The 26010-nt window shown below is 34.9% G+C and overlaps 3 protein-coding genes and 6 pseudogenes across 3 annotated transcripts; 4 read left to right on the top strand and 5 right to left on the bottom strand.

The window, feature by feature from the left end:
- Nucleotides 1–587: 587 nt before the first annotated feature.
- On the bottom strand, nucleotides 588–2448 carry LOC143261107 (beclin-1-like protein). The gene is made up of 5 exons (XM_076527663.1): nucleotides 2290–2448; nucleotides 1853–2010; nucleotides 1381–1793; nucleotides 827–1315; nucleotides 588–748 (listed from the first exon to the last, which is right to left on the bottom strand). Exons 1-5 carry the CDS (start codon nucleotides 2399–2401, stop codon nucleotides 631–633), a joined length of 1290 nt encoding a protein of 429 aa, XP_076383778.1. The 5' UTR covers nucleotides 2402–2448; the 3' UTR covers nucleotides 588–630.
- A 2639-nt stretch (nucleotides 2449–5087) lies between these two features.
- Nucleotides 5088–6103, top strand: LOC143261103 (uridine diphosphate glucose pyrophosphatase NUDT14-like; annotated as a pseudogene).
- Nucleotides 6104–6409: 306 nt separating this feature from the next.
- On the bottom strand, nucleotides 6410–8270 carry LOC143261102 (beclin-1-like protein). Its single transcript, XM_076527662.1, has 5 exons — nucleotides 8112–8270; nucleotides 7675–7832; nucleotides 7203–7615; nucleotides 6649–7137; nucleotides 6410–6570 (listed from the first exon to the last, which is right to left on the bottom strand). Exons 1-5 carry the CDS (start codon nucleotides 8221–8223, stop codon nucleotides 6453–6455), a joined length of 1290 nt encoding a protein of 429 aa, XP_076383777.1. The 5' UTR covers nucleotides 8224–8270; the 3' UTR covers nucleotides 6410–6452.
- A 2639-nt stretch (nucleotides 8271–10909) lies between these two features.
- Nucleotides 10910–11925, top strand: LOC143261099 (uridine diphosphate glucose pyrophosphatase NUDT14-like; annotated as a pseudogene).
- A 306-nt stretch (nucleotides 11926–12231) lies between these two features.
- Nucleotides 12232–14164, bottom strand: LOC143261098 (beclin-1-like protein). Its single transcript, XM_076527660.1, has 5 exons — nucleotides 13934–14164; nucleotides 13497–13654; nucleotides 13025–13437; nucleotides 12471–12959; nucleotides 12232–12392 (listed from the first exon to the last, which is right to left on the bottom strand). Exons 1-5 carry the CDS (start codon nucleotides 14043–14045, stop codon nucleotides 12275–12277), a joined length of 1290 nt encoding a protein of 429 aa, XP_076383775.1. The 5' UTR covers nucleotides 14046–14164; the 3' UTR covers nucleotides 12232–12274.
- Nucleotides 14165–16731: 2567 nt separating this feature from the next.
- LOC143261106 (uridine diphosphate glucose pyrophosphatase NUDT14-like) lies at nucleotides 16732–17747 on the top strand (annotated as a pseudogene).
- A 306-nt stretch (nucleotides 17748–18053) lies between these two features.
- On the bottom strand, nucleotides 18054–19341 carry LOC143261110 (beclin-1-like protein; annotated as a pseudogene).
- A 3192-nt stretch (nucleotides 19342–22533) lies between these two features.
- On the top strand, nucleotides 22534–23549 carry LOC143261104 (uridine diphosphate glucose pyrophosphatase NUDT14-like; annotated as a pseudogene).
- Nucleotides 23550–23855: 306 nt separating this feature from the next.
- LOC143261105 (beclin-1-like protein) lies at nucleotides 23856–25716 on the bottom strand (annotated as a pseudogene).
- Between the last annotated feature and the right edge of the window lie 294 nt (nucleotides 25717–26010).

Here is a 26010-nt window from a genome sequence, read left to right as displayed (position 1 = left end):
TGCGGTTACGAAGCACCGGCAGAGACCATTAAACTTATTAATACTTTTGGATGTGTTAATGTTATGGTTCCGCATGTGATGCAATATAATTACATTTCTCAGATTTTTCATACTAAAATTTGTTACAGATGCACGACTTCTTCACTGTATAAAAACACACTTTTTTATGTAGAAGTCACAGACGAAATGCGCACTCATCCTGATAAGCTTAGTGTTAGGTATAAATATAATTTAAGTATACATAGCTTGATTCTAGAATGATTTTAAATACGTTGCAATGACTATGGTACGAAATATTAAATTTATAGTGCTGAATAAAATACATGAAAAGAGACTTCTCAAGTTTCTCATCCTATAATGCAATTTGTTAAATTGAAGGAGGGGGCATTGCTTCTGCAGGTGAATTAATTGAAATAGTGGAAATGAGTATCCCTAAATTAGAACAATACATAAATTTCAAGGAAGTTCAAAGTCCTCAAAGTTTTCTCTATGGTGTTACCTGGTTTCTCTTTAACAAACTTTTGAGCACTGCTCTTAACACACGCTCTAATTCCGCTAAACATTGTTTGGAATAAGTACTAATGAAGTATAGTAAATAAAATATATATCCTTTATTAAAGAGATATTAAGCTAATGCTCAGTATCATCGTTTGTGAACTGCGAAATAATCCAAACAAGACCCCATTTCAAATTTGTTAAAAGAAATTTTAGAGCTTTGGTCCATTGTTCCTCTGAATTGAATTGTATTCTGAAACAAAATACGTGAAATGGATATTAAAAGAATTTTAACTAAGAGTAGTCGTATTTTATATGTAATTAATCGTACTTGATAGAGTAAGAGATTTTTGTTGCAGAATCTTCTATTTTTCCACGTTTCATTCTGTAGGGCAGACAGAATCCACTGTCACTTTTCTCTACTTGTTCCTTAAATTGTTGTAAACAATCTAGAAAAGCCACCATTGCTGTATCAAACTGCATGTCCCACACAAACTTGAAACCTCCACTTCCATACAAAGGTAATGCTCTCTGCTGGTCCAATGTTTCAATGTAACTGTGATTACCAAATGGCACCAAACGAAAACGTTTGAACGTGAAATTCATCTTACGAGCTAGTGCTGATAATAATAACGTTGTCTGCCCCCAGGCAGCATTTATTTCGCTCCAATCAACCGATGCACTTGGCAATCTGCCTAAACGGAAGGAATTTATTGTTCCAAAATGTTCCAAGTGCCAAATATGAAATGTAGCATTGAATACATTTGTTCTCTTCAGTTTCTCTAGCTGAGATGTTGCATAGGTTAGTTGACATTCCAGCCTAAACAAATTGGTAATGTTAATAGGAAGAAATTGTAATCAAATCAACTATATTGTAATAATTACCTGTGACATTCATCTTCAGCCAATATGAGATCATATTTGTATCTTGAATATTTCCTATAATATCTTTGTTCTTCACTATGCAATCTTTCATTATCTCTTTCTTGTTGAACTATTGCATTTCTGGTTGCCATTTCCTCTTTCATCAATGCTTCTAATTCATTAATCATTTTCTTTTCCGCTAACCAAACATCTTGAAGTTCTTTTGTAAGTGTCTCCATCTCAATATCCTGATGGCTCTGTTGCTGTTGTTCTATTTCTAATTTCTTTAGATATTCATTATAATCTGAACATTCTCCTTCTGTCATCCTTAACTGTTGATCCAATAGTAATAAGAGACTATCGGTGCAATTATTGCAGAGTGGGTAATCAGCAGAGTTGCTGCTACTAATAATATCGCATTGATTTTCTTGTATCTGAAAGAAATAAACATTACATTACTATCTTTCAAGTAAGTTACATGAACTCCAAGTACCTTCAAATGATGACTGAGACTTTCTATTTCCCCACAATCACCAACTAACATGAACCCATTAGTTCCATTCGTAGATTCTGTTAATTTAAATGGAGGAACAAGATATTCCATACTTCCACTTTGAGGTTCCAGCTCTCCCACAACTTGCTGTATGGGATCTGTTAACAAAGTCATATATTGTATTTCTATTAATAGTCCCATTATTTATTGATATTGATTATCAATTCATGTTCTGTTGGTAGCATTATAAAATAATAAAAAAATTATAATGCAGCAGGAAAAATAAAAATAAAAGTGAAATAATGATTTAGTTTGTTAATCAGTATTTATTATCACAATCGAAGCTGAAAATGTTACTGTACATTAAAGAGAATGGCGTATAAAGCGTAAAATCGCTTACAAGGTCATGCATGTAGTTCAAAATAGAAATTACTTACTTAAAAGCTCCGTTGCCGTATGTTTTTTATGATGATAGATTTTTGGGTCTAACCGCAGCGGCTGCAGACAACACTGACACGCGAAACTCACATTACTTTTCATATCTACCATTTTGTCCTTTCGTTACTGAAGTATAACTTAACACTGGATGCACTCGTGCGCCACATTATTTCTAAATACGCATTTGGGACTTCGAACACAAGAACAGCTGCGTTTGTTTTCATCATCTACCGTAAGAGGGCGAAAATAAGCAACAGTTAGGTCGCAGCGCGCTACATTAGCGAGAATAGGTGATTGGCTGATGATTCAATGTTAAGACAGGATTCGTCGTGGATTGTATGCGCAGTGAAATGGTGGGGATGCTTGCAAAAACTAACGGACGTAGAAAAATCATGGAAAACCTGAAATATTGCTGTACTAGGGACACAAATCAGGTGTGACAATAGAACAAGCATTTATACCGTTTTCTATCTAATTAAATTAATTCACTTTGATATTTAAATTCACACGTATAAATTAATTTAATTTTTCTAATTCAAATATTTTGAACTGAAACTATTATATCAATTAAATAAATTGGACTTTTAGAGATACTTATGTTGACGCTTTGAAGATTTATAATAAACTGTTTTTTATAAATGAAATTAATTGAAAAGTTACAACAATAGGTTGAATTAATATTTACAATAGTATAAAACTTATTTATATCAAGTTTACTAATCATAACTAAGTAATTTTGAAATTAATATGATAATAATCGTAACTGGTACGTGCTCTCTAAATTGAATATTTTGAGATTCCTATTTTTGCTGATAAAAATTGTGTCTTTGTTGCGAAGTATCAAGGTTGTTTCGAGCGTGTCGTTAATGTGTACGATATCTAGTATCCGGCTTGAAGAACCAATGTTTCGAACATGTCGTTATTTCGCAGGTTCAAAAACACGTTCGTGTATTGGGCGCCAACGATGGCCTGCAGAATCCGTGAAAGACGGTCGGGAACAGTGGCTAGCAAGAGCCTTAATTGATGGCCGTCAAAAGTGGCCGGCAAGAGCCTGTGCGGAAGATTCGTCTTGAGGCGTGCGAGCTTCGTTTCTGTTGTGCTTCTTGCCAACTCCACTGGGTTCATGAGTGTACTTCACGTTCCAAGGGATTTACGATGGACAGGAGAAAGTCCAAGGGTCGGGATTTGGAGTCTTTCCTGCTTATTGTGTATGTTTTTGGTGAAGATGACCGTAATTACCGAAACGGAACTTATGAGTGCAAACAATAACTACGAAGTCACGTCTGGTCAAAAATCAAGCCTTAGGATTCTAAACACATAGAATTCTAAACGAACGTTATTTTTAATTACAATTTTGTTCCCATTTTCCATTTCAACTAGAACTAAAACTAGAACTACAACCACAACCACAATTAATTGCAGCCACAAATAATTGCAGCCACAAATAATTGCAGCCACAATTAATTGCAGCTACAATTAATTACATATAAATTGACTACATATGCAATTAATTACAAATACACATAATTATACATACAATTAATTACAGCTATCTTTAATTACAGCTACAATTAATTACAGCTGCAAATAAATTACAACTACAATTAATTACAAATAAAATTAATTACAGGTACAATTAATTACAGCTACCATTAGATAAAGCTACCATTAAATACCATAATTTAATGGATGCAACAATTATGGGTAGCTGTAATTAATTGTATTTGTAATTGATTGTAGTTGTAATTAATTGTGGCCGTAATGAAGGTAGCTGTAATTAAAGGTAACTGTAATTAATGGTAGCTGCAATTAATGGCAACAGCAATTAATTGTAGATGTAATTAAAGGTAGCTGTCATTAATGGTAGTTGCAATTAAATGTAACTGTAATAAGTTGTAGTTGTACTTAATTGTAGGTGTAATTAATGGTAGCTATAACTAAAGGTAGCAGTAATTAATGTTAGCAGTAATGAGAGAGAGAATTGTAGCTGTAATCAAAGGTAGCTGTAATTAATAGTAGTTGTAATTAATGGTAGTTGTATTTAATGGTAACAATAATTACTGGTAGCAGTAATTAATCTTAACTGCAGTTAATGGTAGTTGTAATTAATGATAGCAGTAATTAATGGTCGCTGTAATTAATTGTAGCAATAATTAATAGTAGCTGTAATTAATGGCAGCTGTAATTAATGGTAGCAGTAATTAAAGGTTACTGTAATTAATGGTAGATGCAATTAATCGTATTTCTAATTAATTGTAGTTAGCGACCACATTCAACTAAGAGTCCGGCGACTGAATATCGCCTGCTTATATACCCTTTTTGGTGTGACGAATATTATGACAAATGACGCTCACAAGTCAGAGTCTGCCCCGCATGCCACCTTCCCCTGGTGTAGAAACCTAGTGCGTGGCAAAATATCTTCGTGACAACTGTTCATATCAAGTAAGAGGGACGTGCCAATATTCAAGCAGTTCGGGAGTTGGATATTTTGATTTCGAAAAGTCTAAGCTGAGTTTCTTCGGTTGTAGAAATGACCATTTTTTTTATTATACTTAAGATATTTACAATATTCGACGAGCGTTGCTGCTGTAACTGCTGCGCCGCTCACGAGTATGGAAACTGCCCCGCATGCCACCTTTCCCTAGTCCGAAATATTTTGAATGGATATATAAAACTATGTAACTTGTCGATCTGTATTATCGACTGTAACTAATTATGGTCATCGACAAGCTCGTCTGTGGTGCATCTTTTTGGTTGGAAGAGAACTGTGGCGCTAGTAGTGAAAGATGTCGGAACCTCGAGGTGGTGTTTCAGATACACTATCCGTATATCTTAATTAACTAAGTAATCAACTGAAAATACACTCCACTGCCTTTGTGCATGCATTATCTCGGTTGCTTCGGTTGTGAATTTTCGATTCGAGCTCTAAATCTCTTGATATTTACGAAAAACTGTTAGCGGCGGCCATCTTGTGACGTCATGCTAGTGAGATTGACACCACTCTGGCCGAATATTGCAAATATCTCCTCAATAACTGCAAAACGGATATTTCTACAACCGAAGCCCCCGAGTTTAGTCTTTTGGGAATCTCAATTTTCCACTTGCGAACTGCACACTTCGATATTAAAGCGTCAGTTTTAGTGGATGTAAACCTCTGCAAACTAATATACGTATATGGTTTTTCTTCTATGTGTGGGTCATCATAGTGTGCGTTTTTCCGCCGCCTTAATGTCCGTTCGAATTTATTATCAGCAAGGTGGCGAGCAGAGGGACTGGGATATGGCCAGGGTCCACGACGGCGTAAATATACTGATTTTCAATACTAGTAGGAAAAAACTTGTGTTCGTCAGGCAATTCCGTCCAACGCATTTCTATACGACTCTTTCGGAAACAGGTGGGCTTGAGAAATAAATAACAGGTTGACCTTGAGAAATATTCGCCCAAATTAGGCCCGACCTTGGAAAACTGCACTGGCATCATGGACAAGGATAAGTCTTTAGTCGAGATTGCAAGAGACGAACTCAAGGAAGAATGCGGTTACGAAGCACCGGCAGAGACCATTAAACTTATTAATACTTTTGGATGTGTTAATGTTATGGTTCCGCATGTGATGCAATATAATTACATTTCTCAGATTTTTCATACTAAAATTTGTTACAGATGCACGACTTCTTCACTGTATAAAAACACACTTTTTTATGTAGAAGTCACAGACGAAATGCGCACTCATCCTGATAAGCTTAGTGTTAGGTATAAATATAATTTAAGTATACATAGCTTGATTCTAGAATGATTTTAAATACGTTGCAATGACTATGGTACGAAATATTAAATTTATAGTGCTGAATAAAATACATGAAAAGAGACTTCTCAAGTTTCTCATCCTATAATGCAATTTGTTAAATTGAAGGAGGGGGCATTGCTTCTGCAGGTGAATTAATTGAAATAGTGGAAATGAGTATCCCTAAATTAGAACAATACATAAATTTCAAGGAAGTTCAAAGTCCTCAAAGTTTTCTCTATGGTGTTACCTGGTTTCTCTTTAACAAACTTTTGAGCACTGCTCTTAACACACGCTCTAATTCCGCTAAACATTGTTTGGAATAAGTACTAATGAAGTATAGTAAATAAAATATATATCCTTTATTAAAGAGATATTAAGCTAATGCTCAGTATCATCGTTTGTGAACTGCGAAATAATCCAAACAAGACCCCATTTCAAATTTGTTAAAAGAAATTTTAGAGCTTTGGTCCATTGTTCCTCTGAATTGAATTGTATTCTGAAACAAAATACGTGAAATGGATATTAAAAGAATTTTAACTAAGAGTAGTCGTATTTTATATGTAATTAATCGTACTTGATAGAGTAAGAGATTTTTGTTGCAGAATCTTCTATTTTTCCACGTTTCATTCTGTAGGGCAGACAGAATCCACTGTCACTTTTCTCTACTTGTTCCTTAAATTGTTGTAAACAATCTAGAAAAGCCACCATTGCTGTATCAAACTGCATGTCCCACACAAACTTGAAACCTCCACTTCCATACAAAGGTAATGCTCTCTGCTGGTCCAATGTTTCAATGTAACTGTGATTACCAAATGGCACCAAACGAAAACGTTTGAACGTGAAATTCATCTTACGAGCTAGTGCTGATAATAATAACGTTGTCTGCCCCCAGGCAGCATTTATTTCGCTCCAATCAACCGATGCACTTGGCAATCTGCCTAAACGGAAGGAATTTATTGTTCCAAAATGTTCCAAGTGCCAAATATGAAATGTAGCATTGAATACATTTGTTCTCTTCAGTTTCTCTAGCTGAGATGTTGCATAGGTTAGTTGACATTCCAGCCTAAACAAATTGGTAATGTTAATAGGAAGAAATTGTAATCAAATCAACTATATTGTAATAATTACCTGTGACATTCATCTTCAGCCAATATGAGATCATATTTGTATCTTGAATATTTCCTATAATATCTTTGTTCTTCACTATATACTCTTTCATTATCTCTTTCTTGTTGAACTATTGCATTTCTGGTTGCCATTTCCTCTTTCATCAATGCTTCTAATTCATTAATCATTTTCTTTTCCGCTAACCAAACATCTTGAAGTTCTTTTGTAAGTGTCTCCATCTCAATATCCTGATGGCTCTGTTGCTGTTGTTCTATTTCTAATTTCTTTAGATATTCATTATAATCTGAACATTCTCCTTCTGTCATCCTTAACTGTTGATCCAATAGTAATAAGAGACTATCGGTGCAATTATTGCAGAGTGGGTAATCAGCAGAGTTGCTGCTACTAATAATATCGCATTGATTTTCTTGTATCTGAAAGAAATAAACATTACATTACTATCTTTCAAGTAAGTTACATGAACTCCAAGTACCTTCAAATGATGACTGAGACTTTCTATTTCCCCACAATCACCAACTAACATGAACCCATTAGTTCCATTCGTAGATTCTGTTAATTTAAATGGAGGAACAAGATATTCCATACTTCCACTTTGAGGTTCCAGCTCTCCCACAACTTGCTGTATGGGATCTGTTAACAAAGTCATATATTGTATTTCTATTAATAGTCCCATTATTTATTGATATTGATTATCAATTCATGTTCTGTTGGTAGCATTATAAAATAATAAAAAAATTATAATGCAGCAGGAAAAATAAAAATAAAAGTGAAATAATGATTTAGTTTGTTAATCAGTATTTATTATCACAATCGAAGCTGAAAATGTTACTGTACATTAAAGAGAATGGCGTATAAAGCGTAAAATCGCTTACAAGGTCATGTATGTAGTTCAAAATAGAAATTACTTACTTAAAAGCTCCGTTGCCGTATGTTTTTTATGATGATAGATTTTTGGGTCTAACCGCAGCGGCTGCAGACAACACTGACACGCGAAACTCACATTACTTTTCATATCTACCATTTTGTCCTTTCGTTACTGAAGTATAACTTAACACTGGATGCACTCGTGCGCCACATTATTTCTAAATACGCATTTGGGACTTCGAACACAAGAACAGCTGCGTTTGTTTTCATCATCTACCGTAAGAGGGCGAAAATAAGCAACAGTTAGGTCGCAGCGCGCTACATTAGCGAGAATAGGTGATTGGCTGATGATTCAATGTTAAGACAGGATTCGTCGTGGATTGTATGCGCAGTGAAATGGTGGGGATGCTTGCAAAAACTAACGGACGTAGAAAAATCATGGAAAACCTGAAATATTGCTGTACTAGGGACACAAATCAGGTGTGACAATAGAACAAGCATTTATACCGTTTTCTATCTAATTAAATTAATTCACTTTGATATTTAAATTCACACGTATAAATTAATTTAATTTTTCTAATTCAAATATTTTGAACTGAAACTATTATATCAATTAAATAAATTGGACTTTTAGAGATACTTATGTTGACGCTTTGAAGATTTATAATAAACTGTTTTTTATAAATGAAATTAATTGAAAAGTTACAACAATAGGTTGAATTAATATTTACAATAGTATAAAACTTATTTATATCAAGTTTACTAATCATAACTAAGTAATTTTGAAATTAATATGATAATAATCGTAACTGGTACGTGCTCTCTAAATTGAATATTTTGAGATTCCTATTTTTGCTGATAAAAATTGTGTCTTTGTTGCGAAGTATCAAGGTTGTTTCGAGCGTGTCGTTAATGTGTACGATATCTAGTATCCGGCTTGAAGAACCAATGTTTCGAACATGTCGTTATTTCGCAGGTTCAAAAACACGTTCGTGTATTGGGCGCCAACGATGGCCTGCAGAATCCGTGAAAGACGGTCGGGAACAGTGGCTAGCAAGAGCCTTAATTGATGGCCGTCAAAAGTGGCCGGCAAGAGCCTGTGCGGAAGATTCGTCTTGAGGCGTGCGAGCTTCGTTTCTGTTGTGCTTCTTGCCAACTCCACTGGGTTCATGAGTGTACTTCACGTTCCAAGGGATTTACGATGGACAGGAGAAAGTCCAAGGGTCGGGATTTGGAGTCTTTCCTGCTTATTGTGTATGTTTTTGGTGAAGATGACCGTAATTACCGAAACGGAACTTATGAGTGCAAACAATAACTACGAAGTCACGTCTGGTCAAAAATCAAGCCTTAGGATTCTAAACACATAGAATTCTAAACGAACGTTATTTTTAATTACAATTTTGTTCCCATTTTCCATTTCAACTAGAACTAAAACTAGAACTACAACCACAACCACAATTAATTGCAGCCACAAATAATTGCAGCCACAAATAATTGCAGCCACAATTAATTGCAGCTACAATTAATTACATATAAATTGACTACATATGCAATTAATTACAAATACACATAATTATACATACAATTAATTACAGCTATCTTTAATTACAGCTACAATTAATTACAGCTGCAAATAAATTACAACTACAATTAATTACAAATAAAATTAATTACAGGTACAATTAATTACAGCTACCATTAGATAAAGCTACCATTAAATACCATAATTTAATGGATGCAACAATTATGGGTAGCTGTAATTAATTGTATTTGTAATTGATTGTAGTTGTAATTAATTGTGGCCGTAATGAAGGTAGCTGTAATTAAAGGTAACTGTAATTAATGGTAGCTGCAATTAATGGCAACAGCAATTAATTGTAGATGTAATTAAAGGTAGCTGTCATTAATGGTAGTTGCAATTAAATGTAACTGTAATAAGTTGTAGTTGTACTTAATTGTAGGTGTAATTAATGGTAGCTATAACTAAAGGTAGCAGTAATTAATGTTAGCAGTAATGAGAGAGAGAATTGTAGCTGTAATCAAAGGTAGCTGTAATTAATAGTAGTTTTAATTAATGGTAGTTGTATTTAATGGTAACAATAATTACTGGTAGCAGTAATTAATCTTAACTGCAGTTAATGGTAGTTGTAATTAATGATAGCAGTAATTAATGGTCGCTGTAATTAATTGTAGCAATAATTAATAGTAGCTGTAATTAATGGCAGCTGTAATTAATGGTAGCAGTAATTAAAGGTTACTGTAATTAATGGTAGATGCAATTAATCGTATTTCTAATTAATTGTAGTTAGCGACCACATTCAACTAAGAGTCCGGCGACTGAATATCGCCTGCTTATATACCCTTTTTGGTGTGACGAATATTATGACAAATGACGCTCACAAGTCAGAGTCTGCCCCGCATGCCACCTTCCCCTGGTGTAGAAACCTAGTGCGTGGCAAAATATCTTCGTGACAACTGTTCATATCAAGTAAGAGGGACGTGCCAATATTCAAGCAGTTCGGGAGTTGGATATTTTGATTTCGAAAAGTCTAAGCTGAGTTTCTTCGGTTGTAGAAATGACCATTTTTTTTATTATACTTAAGATATTTACAATATTCGACGAGCGTTGCTGCTGTAACTGCTGCGCCGCTCACGAGTATGGAAACTGCCCCGCATGCCACCTTTCCCTAGTCCGAAATATTTTGAATGGATATATAAAACTATGTAACTTGTCGATCTGTATTATCGACTGTAACTAATTATGGTCATCGACAAGCTCGTCTGTGGTGCATCTTTTTGGTTGGAAGAGAACTGTGGCGCTAGTAGTGAAAGATGTCGGAACCTCGAGGTGGTGTTTCAGATACACTATCCGTATATCTTAATTAACTAAGTAATCAACTGAAAATACACTCCACTGCCTTTGTGCATGCATTATCTCGGTTGCTTCGGTTGTGAATTTTCGATTCGAGCTCTAAATCTCTTGATATTTACGAAAAACTGTTAGCGGCGGCCATCTTGTGACGTCATGCTAGTGAGATTGACACCACTCTGGCCGAATATTGCAAATATCTCCTCAATAACTGCAAAACGGATATTTCTACAACCGAAGCCCCCGAGTTTAGTCTTTTGGGAATCTCAATTTTCCACTTGCGAACTGCACACTTCGATATTAAAGCGTCAGTTTTAGTGGATGTAAACCTCTGCAAACTAATATACGTATATGGTTTTTCTTCTATGTGTGGGTCATCATAGTGTGCGTTTTTCCGCCGCCTTAATGTCCGTTCGAATTTATTATCAGCAAGGTGGCGAGCAGAGGGACTGGGATATGGCCAGGGTCCACGACGGCGTAAATATACTGATTTTCAATACTAGTAGGAAAAAACTTGTGTTCGTCAGGCAATTCCGTCCAACGCATTTCTATACGACTCTTTCGGAAACAGGTGGGCTTGAGAAATAAATAACAGGTTGACCTTGAGAAATATTCGCCCAAATTAGGCCCGACCTTGGAAAACTGCACTGGCATCATGGACAAGGATAAGTCTTTAGTCGAGATTGCAAGAGACGAACTCAAGGAAGAATGCGGTTACGAAGCACCGGCAGAGACCATTAAACTTATTAATACTTTTGGATGTGTTAATGTTATGGTTCCGCATGTGATGCAATATAATTACATTTCTCAGATTTTTCATACTAAAATTTGTTACAGATGCACGACTTCTTCACTGTATAAAAACACACTTTTTTATGTAGAAGTCACAGACGAAATGCGCACTCATCCTGATAAGCTTAGTGTTAGGTATAAATATAATTTAAGTATACATAGCTTGATTCTAGAATGATTTTAAATACGTTGCAATGACTATGGTACGAAATATTAAATTTATAGTGCTGAATAAAATACATGAAAAGAGACTTCTCAAGTTTCTCATCCTATAATGCAATTTGTTAAATTGAAGGAGGGGGCATTGCTTCTGCAGGTGAATTAATTGAAATAGTGGAAATGAGTATCCCTAAATTAGAACAATACATAAATTTCAAGGAAGTTCAAAGTCCTCAAAGTTTTCTCTATGGTGTTACCTGGTTTCTCTTTAACAAACTTTTGAGCACTGCTCTTAACACACGCTCTAATTCCGCTAAACATTGTTTGGAATAAGTACTAATGAAGTATAGTAAATAAAATATATATCCTTTATTAAAGAGATATTAAGCTAATGCTCAGTATCATCGTTTGTGAACTGCGAAATAATCCAAACAAGACCCCATTTCAAATTTGTTAAAAGAAATTTTAGAGCTTTGGTCCATTGTTCCTCTGAATTGAATTGTATTCTGAAACAAAATACGTGAAATGGATATTAAAAGAATTTTAACTAAGAGTAGTCGTATTTTATATGTAATTAATCGTACTTGATAGAGTAAGAGATTTTTGTTGCAGAATCTTCTATTTTTCCACGTTTCATTCTGTAGGGCAGACAGAATCCACTGTCACTTTTCTCTACTTGTTCCTTAAATTGTTGTAAACAATCTAGAAAAGCCACCATTGCTGTATCAAACTGCATGTCCCACACAAACTTGAAACCTCCACTTCCATACAAAGGTAATGCTCTCTGCTGGTCCAATGTTTCAATGTAACTGTGATTACCAAATGGCACCAAACGAAAACGTTTGAACGTGAAATTCATCTTACGAGCTAGTGCTGATAATAATAACGTTGTCTGCCCCCAGGCAGCATTTATTTCGCTCCAATCAACCGATGCACTTGGCAATCTGCCTAAACGGAAGGAATTTATTGTTCCAAAATGTTCCAAGTGCCAAATATGAAATGTAGCATTGAATACATTTGTTCTCTTCAGTTTCTCTAGCTGAGATGTTGCATAGGTTAGTTGACATTCCAGCCTAAACAAATTGGTAATGTTAATAGGAAGAAATTGTAATCAAATCAACTATATTGTAATAATTACCTGTGACATTCATCTTCAGCCAATATGAGATCATATTTGTATCTTGAATATTTCCTATAATATCTTTGTTCTTCACTATGCAATCTTTCATTATCTCTTTCTTGTTGAACTATTGCATTTCTGGTTGCCATTTCCTCTTTCATCAATGCTTCTAATTCATTAATCATTTTCTTTTCCGCTAACCAAACATCTTGAAGTTCTTTTGTAAGTGTCTCCATCTCAATATCCTGATGGCTCTGTTGCTGTTGTTCTATTTCTAATTTCTTTAGATATTCATTATAATCTGAACATTCTCCTTCTGTCATCCTTAACTGTTGATCCAATAGTAATAAGAGACTATCGGTGCAATTATTGCAGAGTGGGTAATCAGCAGAGTTGCTGCTACTAATAATATCGTATTGATTTTCTTGTATCTGAAAGAAATAAACATTACATTACTATCTTTCAAGTAAGTTACATGAACTCCAAGTACCTTCAAATGATGACTGAGACTTTCTATTTCCCCACAATCACCAACTAACATGAACCCATTAGTTCCATTCGTAGATTCTGTTAATTTAAATGGAGGAACAAGATATTCCATACTTCCACTTTGAGGTTCCAGCTCTCCCACAACTTGCTGTATGGGATCTGTTAACAAAGTCATATATTGTATTTCTATTAATAGTCCCATTATTTATTGATATTGATTATCAATTCATGTTCTGTTGGTAGCATTATAAAATAATAAAAAAATTATAATGCAGCAGGAAAAATAAAAATAAAAGTGAAATAATGATTTAGTTTGTTAATCAGTATTTATTATCACAATCGAAGCTGAAAATGTTACTGTACATTAAAGAGAATGGCGTATAAAGCGTAAAATCGCTTACAAGGTCATGTATGTAGTTCAAAATAGAAATTACTTACTTAAAAGCTCCGTTGCCGTATGTTTTTTATGATGATAGATTTTTGGGTCTAACCGCAGCGGCTGCAGACAACACTGACACGCGAAACTCACATTACTTTTCATATCTACCATTTTGTCCTTTCGTTACTGAAGTATAACTTAACACTGGATGCACTCGTGCGCCACATTATTTCTAAATACGCATTTGGGACTTCGAACACAAGAACAGCTGCGTTTGTTTTCATCATCTACCGTAAGAGGGCGAAAATAAGCAACAGTTAGGTCGCAGCGCGCTACATTAGCGAGAATAGGTGATTGGCTGATGATTCAATGTTAAGACAGGATTCGTCGTGGATTGTATGCGCAGTGAAATGGTGGGGATGCTTGCAAAAACTAACGGACGTAGAAAAATCATGGAAAACCTGAAATATTGCTGTACTAGGGACACAAATCAGGTGTGACAATAGAACAAGCATTTATACCGTTTTCTATCTAATTAAATTAATTCACTTTGATATTTAAATTCACACGTATAAATTAATTTAATTTTTCTAATTCAAATATTTTGAACTGAAACTATTATATCAATTAAATAAATTGGACTTTTAGAGATACTTATGTTGACGCTTTGAAGATTTATAATAAACTGTTTTTTATAAATGAAATTAATTGAAAAGTTACAACAATAGGTTGAATTAATATTTACAATAGTATAAAACTTATTTATATCAAGTTTACTAATCATAACTAAGTAATTTTGAAATTAATATGATAATAATCGTAACTGGTACGTGCTCTCTAAATTGAATATTTTGAGATTCCTATTTTTGCTGATAAAAATTGTGTCTTTGTTGCGAAGTATCAAGGTTGTTTCGAGCGTGTCGTTAATGTGTACGATATCTAGTATCCGGCTTGAAGAACCAATGTTTCGAACATGTCGTTATTTCGCAGGTTCAAAAACACGTTCGTGTATTGGGCGCCAACGATGGCCTGCAGAATCCGTGAAAGACGGTCGGGAACAGTGGCTAGCAAGAGCCTTAATTGATGGCCGTCAAAAGTGGCCGGCAAGAGCCTGTGCGGAAGATTCGTCTTGAGGCGTGCGAGCTTCGTTTCTGTTGTGCTTCTTGCCAACTCCACTGGGTTCATGAGTGTACTTCACGTTCCAAGGGATTTACGATGGGCAGGAGAAAGTCCAAGGGTCGGGATTTGGAGTCTTTCCTGCTTATTGTGTATGTTTTTGGTGAAGATGACCGTAATTACCGAAATGGAACTTATGAGTGCAAACAATAACTACGAAGTCACGTCTGGTCAAAAATCAAGCCTTAGGATTCTAAACACATAGAATTCTAAACGAACGTTATTTTTAATTACAATTTTGTTCCCATTTTCCATTTCAACTAGAACTAAAACTAGAACTACAACCACAACCACAATTAATTGCAGCCACAAATAATTGCAGCCACAAATAATTGCAGCCACAATTAATTGCAGCTACAATTAATTACATATAAATTGACTACATATGCAATTAATTACAAATACACATAATTATACATACAATTAATTACAGCTATCTTTAATTACAGCTACAATTAATTACAGCTGCAAATAAATTACAACTACAATTAATTACAAATAAAATTAATTACAGGTACAATTAATTACAGCTACCATTAGATAAAGCTACCATTAAATACCATAATTTAATGGATGCAACAATTATGGGTAGCTGTAATTAATTGTATTTGTAATTGATTGTAGTTGTAATTAATTGTGGCCGTAATGAAGGTAGCTGTAATTAAAGGTAACTGTAATTAATGGTAGCTGCAATTAATGGCAACAGCAATTAATTGTAGATGTAATTAAAGGTAGCTGTCATTAATGGTAGTTGCAATTAAATGTAACTGTAATAAGTTGTAGTTGTACTTAATTGTAGGTGTAATTAATGGTAGCTATAACTAAAGGTAGCAGTAATTAATGTTAGCAGTAATGAGAGAGAGAATTGTAGCTGTAATCAAAGGTAGCTGTAATTAATAGTAGTTGTAATTAATGGTAGTTGTATTTAATGGTAACAATAATTACTGGTAGCAGTAATTAATCTTAACTGCAGTTAATGGTAGTTGTAATTAATGATAGCAGTAATTAATGGTCGCTGTAATTAATTGTAGCAATAATTAATAGTAGCTGTAATTAATGGCAGCTGTAATTAATGGTAGCAGTAATTAAAGGTTACTGTAATTAATGGTAGATGCAATTAATCGTATTTCTAATTAATTGTAGTTAGCGACCACATTCAACTAAGAGTCCGGCGACTGAATATCGCCTGCTTATATACCCTTTTTGGTGTGACGAATATTATGACAAATGACGCTCACAAGTCAGAGTCTGCCCCGCATGCCACCTTCCCCTGGTGTAGAAACCTAGTGCGTGGCAAAATATCTTCGTGACAACTGTTCATATCAAGTAAGAGGGACGTGCCAATATTCAAGCAGTTCGGGAGTTGGATATTTTGATTTCGAAAAGTCTAAGCTGAGTTTCTTCGGTTGTAGAAATGACCATTTTTTTTATTATACTTAAGATATTTACAATATTCGACGAGCGTTGCTGCTGTAACTGCTGCGCCGCTCACGAGTATGGAAACTGCCCCGCATGCCACCTTTCCCTAGTCCGAAATATTTTGAATGGATATATAAAACTATGTAACTTGTCGATCTGTATTATCGACTGTAACTAATTATGGTCATCGACAAGCTCGTCTGTGGTGCATCTTTTTGGTTGGAAGAGAACTGTGGCGCTAGTAGTGAAAGATGTCGGAACCTCGAGGTGGTGTTTCAGATACACTATCCGTATATCTTAATTAACTAAGTAATCAACTGAAAATACACTCCACTGCCTTTGTGCATGCATTATCTCGGTTGCTTCGGTTGTGAATTTTCGATTCGAGCTCTAAATCTCTTGATATTTACGAAAAACTGTTAGCGGCGGCCATCTTGTGACGTCATGCTAGTGAGATTGACACCACTCTGGCCGAATATTGCAAATATCTCCTCAATAACTGCAAAACGGATATTTCTACAACCGAAGCCCCCGAGTTTAGTCTTTTGGGAATCTCAATTTTCCACTTGCGAACTGCACACTTCGATATTAAAGCGTCAGTTTTAGTGGATGTAAACCTCTGCAAACTAATATACGTATATGGTTTTTCTTCTATGTGTGGGTCATCATAGTGTGCGTTTTTCCGCCGCCTTAATGTCCGTTCGAATTTATTATCAGCAAGGTGGCGAGCAGAGGGACTGGGATATGGCCAGGGTCCACGACGGCGTAAATATACTGATTTTCAATACTAGTAGGAAAAAACTTGTGTTCGTCAGGCAATTCCGTCCAACGCATTTCTATACGACTCTTTCGGAAACAGGTGGGCTTGAGAAATAAATAACAGGTTGACCTTGAGAAATATTCGCCCAAATTAGGCCTGACCTTGGAAAACTGCACTGGCATCATGGACAAGGATAAGTCTTTAGTCGAGATTGCAAGAGACGAACTCAAGGAAGAATGCGGTTACGAAGCACCGGCAGAGACCATTAAACTTATTAATACTTTTGGATGTGTTAATGTTATGGTTCCGCATGTGATGCAATATAATTACATTTCTCAGATTTTTCATACTAAAATTTGTTACAGATGCACGACTTCTTCACTGTATAAAAACACACTTTTTTATGTAGAAGTCACAGACGAAATGCGCACTCATCCTGATAAGCTTAGTGTTAGGTATAAATATAATTTAAGTATACATAGCTTGATTCTAGAATGATTTTAAATACGTTGCAATGACTATGGTACGAAATATTAAATTTATAGTGCTGAATAAAATACATGAAAAGAGACTTCTCAAGTTTCTCATCCTATAATGCAATTTGTTAAATTGAAGGAGGGGGCATTGCTTCTGCAGGTGAATTAATTGAAATAGTGGAAATAAGTATCCCTAAATTAGAACAATACATAAATTTCAAGGAAGTTCAAAGTCCTCAAAGTTTTCTCTATGGTGTTACCTGGTTTCTCTTTAACAAACTTTTGAGCACTGCTCTTAACACACGCTCTAATTCCGCTAAACATTGTTTGGAATAAGTACTAATGAAGTATAGTAAATAAAATATATATCCTTTATTAAAGAGATATTAAGCTAATGCTCAGTATCATCGTTTGTGAACTGCGAAATAATCCAAACAAGACCCCATTTCAAATTTGTTAAAAGAAATTTTAGAGCTTTGGTCCATTGTTCCTCTGAATTGAATTGTATTCTGAAACAAAATACGTGAAATGGATATTAAAAGAATTTTAACTAAGAGTAGTCGTATTTTATATGTAATTAATCGTACTTGATAGAGTAAGAGATTTTTGTTGCAGAATCTTCTATTTTTCCACGTTTCATTCTGTAGGGCAGACAGAATCCACTGTCACTTTTCTCTACTTGTTCCTTAAATTGTTGTAAACAATCTAGAAAAGCCACCATTGCTGTATCAAACTGCATGTCCCACACAAACTTGAAACCTCCACTTCCATACAAAGGTAATGCTCTCTGCTGGTCCAATGTTTCAATGTAACTGTGATTACCAAATGGCACCAAACGAAAACGTTTGAACGTGAAATTCATCTTACGAGCTAGTGCTGATAATAATAACGTTGTCTGCCCCCAGGCAGCATTTATTTCGCTCCAATCAACCGATGCACTTGGCAATCTGCCTAAACGGAAGGAATTTATTGTTCCAAAATGTTCCAAGTGCCAAATATGAAATGTAGCATTGAATACATTTGTTCTCTTCAGTTTCTCTAGCTGAGATGTTGCATAGGTTAGTTAACATTCCAGCCTAAACAAATTGGTAATGTTAATAGGAAGAAATTGTAATCAAATCAACTATATTGTAATAATTACCTGTGACATTCATCTTCAGCCAATATGAGATCATATTTGTATCTTGAATATTTCCTATAATATCTTTGTTCTTCACTATGCAATCTTTCATTATCTCTTTCTTGTTGAACTATTGCATTTCTGGTTGCCATTTCCTCTTTCATCAATGCTTCTAATTCATTAATCATTTTCTTTTCCGCTAACCAAACATCTTGAAGTTCTTTTGTAAGTGTCTCCATCTCAATATCCTGATGGCTCTGTTGCTGTTGTTCTATTTCTAATTTCTTTAGATATTCATTATAATCTGAACATTCTCCTTCTGTCATCCTTAACTGTTGATCCAATAGTAATAAGAGACTATCGGTCCAATTATTGCAGAGTGGGTAATCAGCAGAGTTGCTGCTACTAATAATATCGCATTGATTTTCTTGTATCTGAAAGAAATAAACATTACATTACTATCTTTCAAGTAAGTTACATGAACTCCAAGTACCTTCAAATGATGACTGAGACCATTAGTTCCATTCGTAGATTCTGTTAATTTAAATGGAGGAACAAGATATTCCATACTTCCACTTTGAGGTTCCAGCTCTCCCACAACTTGCTGTATGGGATCTGTTAACAAAGTCATATATTGTATTTCTATTAATAGTCCCATTATTTATTGATATTGATTATCAATTCATGTTCTGTTGGTAGCATTATAAAATAATAAAAAAATTATAATGCAGCAGGAAAAATAAAAATAAAAGTGAAATAATGATTTAGTTTGTTAATCAGTATTTATTATCACAATCGAAGCTGAAAATGTTACTGTACATTAAAGAGAATGGCGTATAAAGCGTAAAATCGCTTACAAGGTCATGCATGTAGTTCAAAATAGAAATTACTTACTTAAAAGCTCCGTTGCCGTATGTTTTTTATGATGATAGATTTTTGGGTCTAACCGCAGCGGCTGCAGACAACACTGACACGCGAAACTCACATTACTTTTCATATCTACCACTTTGTCCTTTCGTTACTGAAGTATAACTTAACACTGGATGCACTCGTGCGCCACATTATTTCTAAATACGCATTTGGGACTTCGAACACAAGAACAGCTGCGTTTGTTTTCATCATCTACCGTAAGAGGGCGAAAATAAGCAACAGTTAGGTCGCAGCGCGCTACATTAGCGAGAATAGGTGATTGGCTGATGATTCAATGTTAAGACAGGATTCGTCGTGGATTGTATGCGCAGTGAAATGGTGGGGATGCTTGCAAAAACTAACGGACGTAGAAAAATCATGGAAAACCTGAAATATTGCTGTACTAGGGACACAAATCAGGTGTGACAATAGAACAAGCATTTATACCGTTTTCTATCTAATTAAATTAATTCACTTTGATATTTAAATTCACACGTATAAATTAATTTAATTTTTCTAATTCAAATATTTTGAACTGAAACTATTATATCAATTAAATAAATTGGACTTTTAGAGATACTTATGTTGACGCTTTGAAGATTTATAATAAACTGTTTTTTATAAATGAAATTAATTGAAAAGTTACAACAATAGGTTGAATTAATATTTACAATAGTATAAAACTTATTTATATCAAGTTTACTAATCATAACTAAGTAATTTTGAAATTAATATGATAATAATCGTAACTGGTACGTGCTCTCTAAATTGAATATTTTGAGATTCCTATTTTTGCTGATAAAAATTGTGTCTTTGTTGCGAAGTATCAAGGTTGTTTCGAGCGTGTCGTTAATGTGTACGATATCTAGTATCCGGCTTGAAGAACCAATGTTTCGAACATGTCGTTATTTCGCAGGTTCAAAAACACGTTCGTGTATTGGGCGCCAACGATGGCCTGCAGAATCCGTGAAAGACGGTCGGGAACAGTGGCTAGCAAGAGCCTTAATTGATGGCCGTCAAAAGTGGCCGGCAAGAGCCTGTGCGGAAGATTCGTCTTGAGGCGTGCGAGCTTCGTTTCTGTTGTGCTTCTTGCCAACTCCACTGGGTACATGAGTGTACTTCACGTTCCAAGGGATTTACGATGGGCAGGAGAAAGTCCAAGGGTCGGGATTTGGAGTCTTTCCTGCTTATTGTGTATGTTTTTGGTGAAGATGACCGTAATTACCGAAATGGAACTTATGAGTGCAAACAATAACTACGAAGTCACGTCTGGTCAAAAATCAAGCCTTAGGATTCTAAACACATAGAATTCTAAACCAACGTTATTTTTAATTACAATTTTGTTCCCATTTTCCATTTCAACTAGAACTAGAACTAGAACTACAACCACAACCACAATTAATTGCAACCAGAATTAATTGCAGCCACAAATAATTGCAGCCACAAATAATTGCAGCCACAATTAATTGCAGCTACAATTAATTACATATAAATTGACTACATATGCAATTAATTACAAATACACATAATTATACATACAATTAATTACAGCTATCTTTAATTACAGCTACAATTAATTACAGCTGCAAATAAATTACAACTACAATTAATTACAAATAAAATTAATTACAGGTACAATTAATTACAGCTACCATTAGATAAAGCTACCATTAAATACCATAATTTAATGGATGCAACAATTATGGGTAGCTGTAATTAATTGTATTTGTAATTGATTGTAGTTGTAATTAATTGTGGCCGTAATGAAGGTAGCTGTAATTAAAGGTAACTGTAATTAATGGTAGCTGCAATTAATGGCAACAGCAATTAATTGTAGATGTAATTAAAGGTAGCTGTCATTAATGGTAGTTGCAATTAAATGTAACTGTAATAAGTTGTAGTTGTACTTAATTGTAGGTGTAATTAATGGTAGCTATAACTAAAGGTAGCAGTAATTAATGTTAGCAGTAATGAGAGAGAGAATTGTAGCTGTAATCAAAGGTAGCTGTAATTAATAGTAGTTGTAATTAATGGTAGTTGTATTTAATGGTAACAATAATTACTGGTAGCAGTAATTAATCTTAACTGCAGTTAATGGTAGTTGTAATTAATGATAGCAGTAATTAATGGTCGCTGTAATTAATTGTAGCAATAATTAATAGTAGCTGTAATTAATGGCAGCTGTAATTAATGGTAGCAGTAATTAAAGGTTACTGTAATTAATGGTAGATGCAATTAATCGTATTTCTAATTAATTGTAGTTAGCGACCACATTCAACTAAGAGTCCGGCGACTGAATATCGCCTGCTTATATACCCTTTTTGGTGTGACGAATATTATGACAAATGACGCTCACAAGTCAGAGTCTGCCCCGCATGCCACCTTCCCCTGGTGTAGAAACCTAGTGCGTGGCAAAATAACTTCGTGACAACTGTTCATATCAAGTAAGAGGGACGTGCCAATATTCAAGCAGTTCGGGAGTTGGATATTTTGATTTCGAAAAGTCTAAGCTGAGTTTCTTCGGTTGTAGAAATGACCATTTTTTTTATTATACTTAAGATATTTACAATATTCGACGAGCGTTGCTGCTGTAACTGCTGCGCCGCTCACGAGTATGGAAACTGCCCCGCATGCCACCTTTCCCTAGTCCGAAATATTTTGAATGGATATATAAAACTATGTAACTTGTCGATCTGTATTATCGACTGTAACTAATTATGGTCATCGACAAGCTCGTCTGTGGTGCATCTTTTTGGTTGGAAGAGAACTGTGGCGCTAGTAGTGAAAGATGTCGGAACCTCGAGGTGGTGTTTCAGATACACTATCCGTATATCTTAATTAACTAAGTAATCAACTGAAAATACACTCCACTGCCTTTGTGCATGCATTATCTCGGTTGCTTCGGTTGTGAATTTTCGATTCGAGCTCTAAATCTCTTGATATTTACGAAAAACTGTTAGCGGCGGCCATCTTGTGACGTCATGCTAGTGAGATTGACACCACTCTGGCCGAATATTGCAAATATCTCCTCAATAACTGCAAAACGGATATTTCTACAACCGAAGCCCCCGAGTTTAGTCTTTTGGGAATCTCAATTTTCCACTTGCGAACTGCACACTTCGATATTAAAGCGTCAGTTTTAGTGGATGTAAACCTCTGCAAACTAATATACGTATATGGTTTTTCTTCTATGTGTGGGTCATCATAGTGTGCGTTTTTCCGCCGCCTTAATGTCCGTTCGAATTTATTATCAGCAAGGTGGCGAGCAGAGGGACTGGGATATGGCCAGGGTCCACGACGGCGTAAATATACTGATTTTCAATACTAGTAGGAAAAAACTTGTGTTCGTCAGGCAATTCCGTCCAACGCATTTCTATACGACTCTTTCGGAAACAGGTGGGCTTGAGAAATAAATAACAGGTTGACCTTGAGAAATATTCGCCCAAATTAGGCCTGACCTTGGAAAACTGCACTGGCATCATGGACAAGGATAAGTCTTTAGTCGAGATTGCAAGAGACGAACTCAAGGAAGAATGCGGTTACGAAGCACCGGCAGAGACCATTAAACTTATTAATACTTTTGGATGTGTTAATGTTATGGTTCCGCATGTGATGCAATATAATTACATTTCTCAGATTTTTCATACTAAAATTTGTTACAGATGCACGACTTCTTCACTGTATAAAAACACACTTTTTTATGTAGAAGTCACAGACGAAATGCGCACTCATCCTGATAAGCTTAGTGTTAGGTATAAATATAATTTAAGTATACATAGCTTGATTCTAGAATGATTTTAAATACGTTGCAATGACTATGGTACGAAATATTAAATTTATAGTGCTGAATAAAATACATGAAAAGAGACTTCTCAAGTTTCTCATCCTATAATGCAATTTGTTAAATTGAAGGAGGGGGCATTGCTTCTGCAGGTGAATTAATTGAAATAGTGGAAATAAGTATCCCTAAATTAGAACAATACATAAATTTCAAGGAAGTTCAAAGTCCTCAAAGTTTTCTCTATGGTGTTACCTGGTTTCTCTTTAACAAACTTTTGAGCACTGCTCTTAACACACGCTCTAATTCCGCTAAACATTGTTTGGAATAAGTACTAATGAAGTATAGTAAATAAAATATATATCCTTTATTAAAGAGATATTAAGCTAATGCTCAGTATCATCGTTTGTGAACTGCGAAATAATCCAAACAAGACCCCATTTCAAATTTGTTAAAAGAAATTTTAGAGCTTTGGTCCATTGTTCCTCTGAATTGAATTGTATTCTGAAACAAAATACGTGAAATGGATATTAAAAGAATTTTAACTAAGAGTAGTCGTATTTTATATGTAATTAATCGTACTTGATAGAGTAAGAGATTTTTGTTGCAGAATCTTCTATTTTTCCACGTTTCATTCTGTAGGGCAGACAGAATCCACTGTCACTTTTCTCTACTTGTTCCTTAAATTGTTGTAAACAATCTAGAAAAGCCACCATTGCTGTATCAAACTGCATGTCCCACACAAACTTGAAACCTCCACTTCCATACAAAGGTAATGCTCTCTGCTGGTCCAATGTTTCAATGTAACTGTGATTACCAAATGGCACCAAACGAAAACGTTTGAACGTGAAATTCATCTTACGAGCTAGTGCTGATAATAATAACGTTGTCTGCCCCCAGGCAGCATTTATTTCGCTCCAATCAACCGATGCACTTGGCAATCTGCCTAAACGGAAGGAATTTATTGTTCCAAAATGTTCCAAGTGCCAAATATGAAATGTAGCATTGAATACATTTGTTCTCTTCAGTTTCTCTAGCTGAGATGTTGCATAGGTTAGTTAACATTCCAGCCTAAACAAATTGGTAATGTTAATAGGAAGAAATTGTAATCAAATCAACTATATTGTAATAATTACCTGTGACATTCATCTTCAGCCAATATGAGATCATATTTGTATCTTGAATATTTCCTATAATATCTTTGTTCTTCACTATGCAATCTTTCATTATCTCTTTCTTGTTGAACTATTGCATTTCTGGTTGCCATTTCCTCTTTCATCAATGCTTCTAATTCATTAATCATTTTCTTTTCCGCTAACCAAACATCTTGAAGTTCTTTTGTAAGTGTCTCCATCTCAATATCCTGATGGCTCTGTTGCTGTTGTTCTATTTCTAATTTCTTTAGATATTCATTATAATCTGAACATTCTCCTTCTGTCATCCTTAACTGTTGATCCAATAGTAATAAGAGACTATCGGTGCAATTATTGCAGAGTGGGTAATCAGCAGAGTTGCTGCTACTAATAATATCGCATTGATTTTCTTGTATCTGAAAGAAATAAACATTACATTACTATCTTTCAAGTAAGTTACATGAACTCCAAGTACCTTCAAATGATGACTGAGACTTTCTATTTCCCCACAATCACCAACTAACATGAACCCATTAGTTCCATTCGTAGATTCTGTTAATTTAAATGGAGGAACAAGATATTCCATACTTCCACTTTGAGGTTCCAGCTCTCCCACAACTTGCTGTATGGGATCTGTTAACAAAGTCATATATTGTATTTCTATTAATAGTCCCATTATTTATTGATATTGATTATCAATTCATGTTCTGTTGGTAGCATTATAAAATAATAAAAAAATTATAATGCAGCAGGAAAAATAAAAATAAAAGTGAAATAATGATTTAGTTTGTTAATCAGTATTTATTATCACAATCGAAGCTGAAAATGTTACTGTACATTAAAGAGAATGGCGTATAAAGCGTAAAATCGCTTACAAGGTCATGCATGTAGTTCAAAATAGAAATTACTTACTTAAAAGCTCCGTTGCCGTATGTTTTTTATGATGATAGATTTTTGGGTCTAACCGCAGCGGCTGCAGACAACACTGACACGCGAAACTCACATTACTTTTCATATCTACCATTTTGTCCTTTCGTTACTGAAGTATAACTTAACACTGGATGCACTCGTGCGCCACATTATTTCTAAATACGCATTTGGGACTTCGAACACAAGAACAGCTGCGTTTGTTTTCAACATCTACCGTAAGAGGGCGAAAATAAGCAACAGTTAGGTCGCAGCGCGCTACATTAGCGAGAATAGGTGATTGGCTGATGATTCAATGTTAAGACAGGATTCGTCGTGGATTGTATGCGCAGTGAAATGGTGGGGATGCTTGCAAAAACTAACGGACGTAGAAAAATCATGGAAAACCTGAAATATTGCTGTACTAGGGACACAAATCAGGTGTGACAATAGAACAAG

The sequence above is a fragment of the Megalopta genalis genome, unplaced genomic scaffold (genome assembly GCF_051020955.1).
Source record: "Megalopta genalis isolate 19385.01 unplaced genomic scaffold, iyMegGena1_principal scaffold0036, whole genome shotgun sequence".
NCBI lineage: Eukaryota > Metazoa > Arthropoda > Insecta > Hymenoptera > Halictidae > Megalopta > Megalopta genalis.
Note: the sequence above shows the minus strand (reverse complement) of the source record. Positions and strands in the feature narration are given on the sequence as shown.

What these genes read in the sequence shown, in the direction of transcription:
- LOC143261098 (XM_076527660.1), bottom strand. Translation starts at nt 14,045, where the DNA reads ATGGTAGATATGAAAAGTAATGTGAGTTTCGCGTGTCAGTGTTGTCTG. An exon ending in GTCTCAGTCATCATTTGAAG is followed by an intron (nt 13,438 to 13,496) that starts GTACTTGGAGTT and finishes TATTTCTTTCAG; the next exon opens with ATACAAGAAAATCAATACGA. An exon ending in AAAATCTCTTACTCTATCAA is followed by an intron (nt 12,393 to 12,470) that starts GTACGATTAATT and finishes ATTTTGTTTCAG; the next exon opens with AATACAATTCAATTCAGAGG.
- LOC143261107 (XM_076527663.1), bottom strand. Translation starts at nt 2,401, where the DNA reads ATGGTAGATATGAAAAGTAATGTGAGTTTCGCGTGTCAGTGTTGTCTG. An exon ending in GTCTCAGTCATCATTTGAAG is followed by an intron (nt 1,794 to 1,852) that starts GTACTTGGAGTT and finishes TATTTCTTTCAG; the next exon opens with ATACAAGAAAATCAATGCGA. An exon ending in AAAATCTCTTACTCTATCAA is followed by an intron (nt 749 to 826) that starts GTACGATTAATT and finishes ATTTTGTTTCAG; the next exon opens with AATACAATTCAATTCAGAGG.
- LOC143261102 (XM_076527662.1), bottom strand. Translation starts at nt 8,223, where the DNA reads ATGGTAGATATGAAAAGTAATGTGAGTTTCGCGTGTCAGTGTTGTCTG. An exon ending in TACGGCAACGGAGCTTTTAA is followed by an intron (nt 7,833 to 8,111) that starts GTAAGTAATTTC and finishes CTTTGTTAACAG; the next exon opens with ATCCCATACAGCAAGTTGTG. An exon ending in AAAATCTCTTACTCTATCAA is followed by an intron (nt 6,571 to 6,648) that starts GTACGATTAATT and finishes ATTTTGTTTCAG; the next exon opens with AATACAATTCAATTCAGAGG.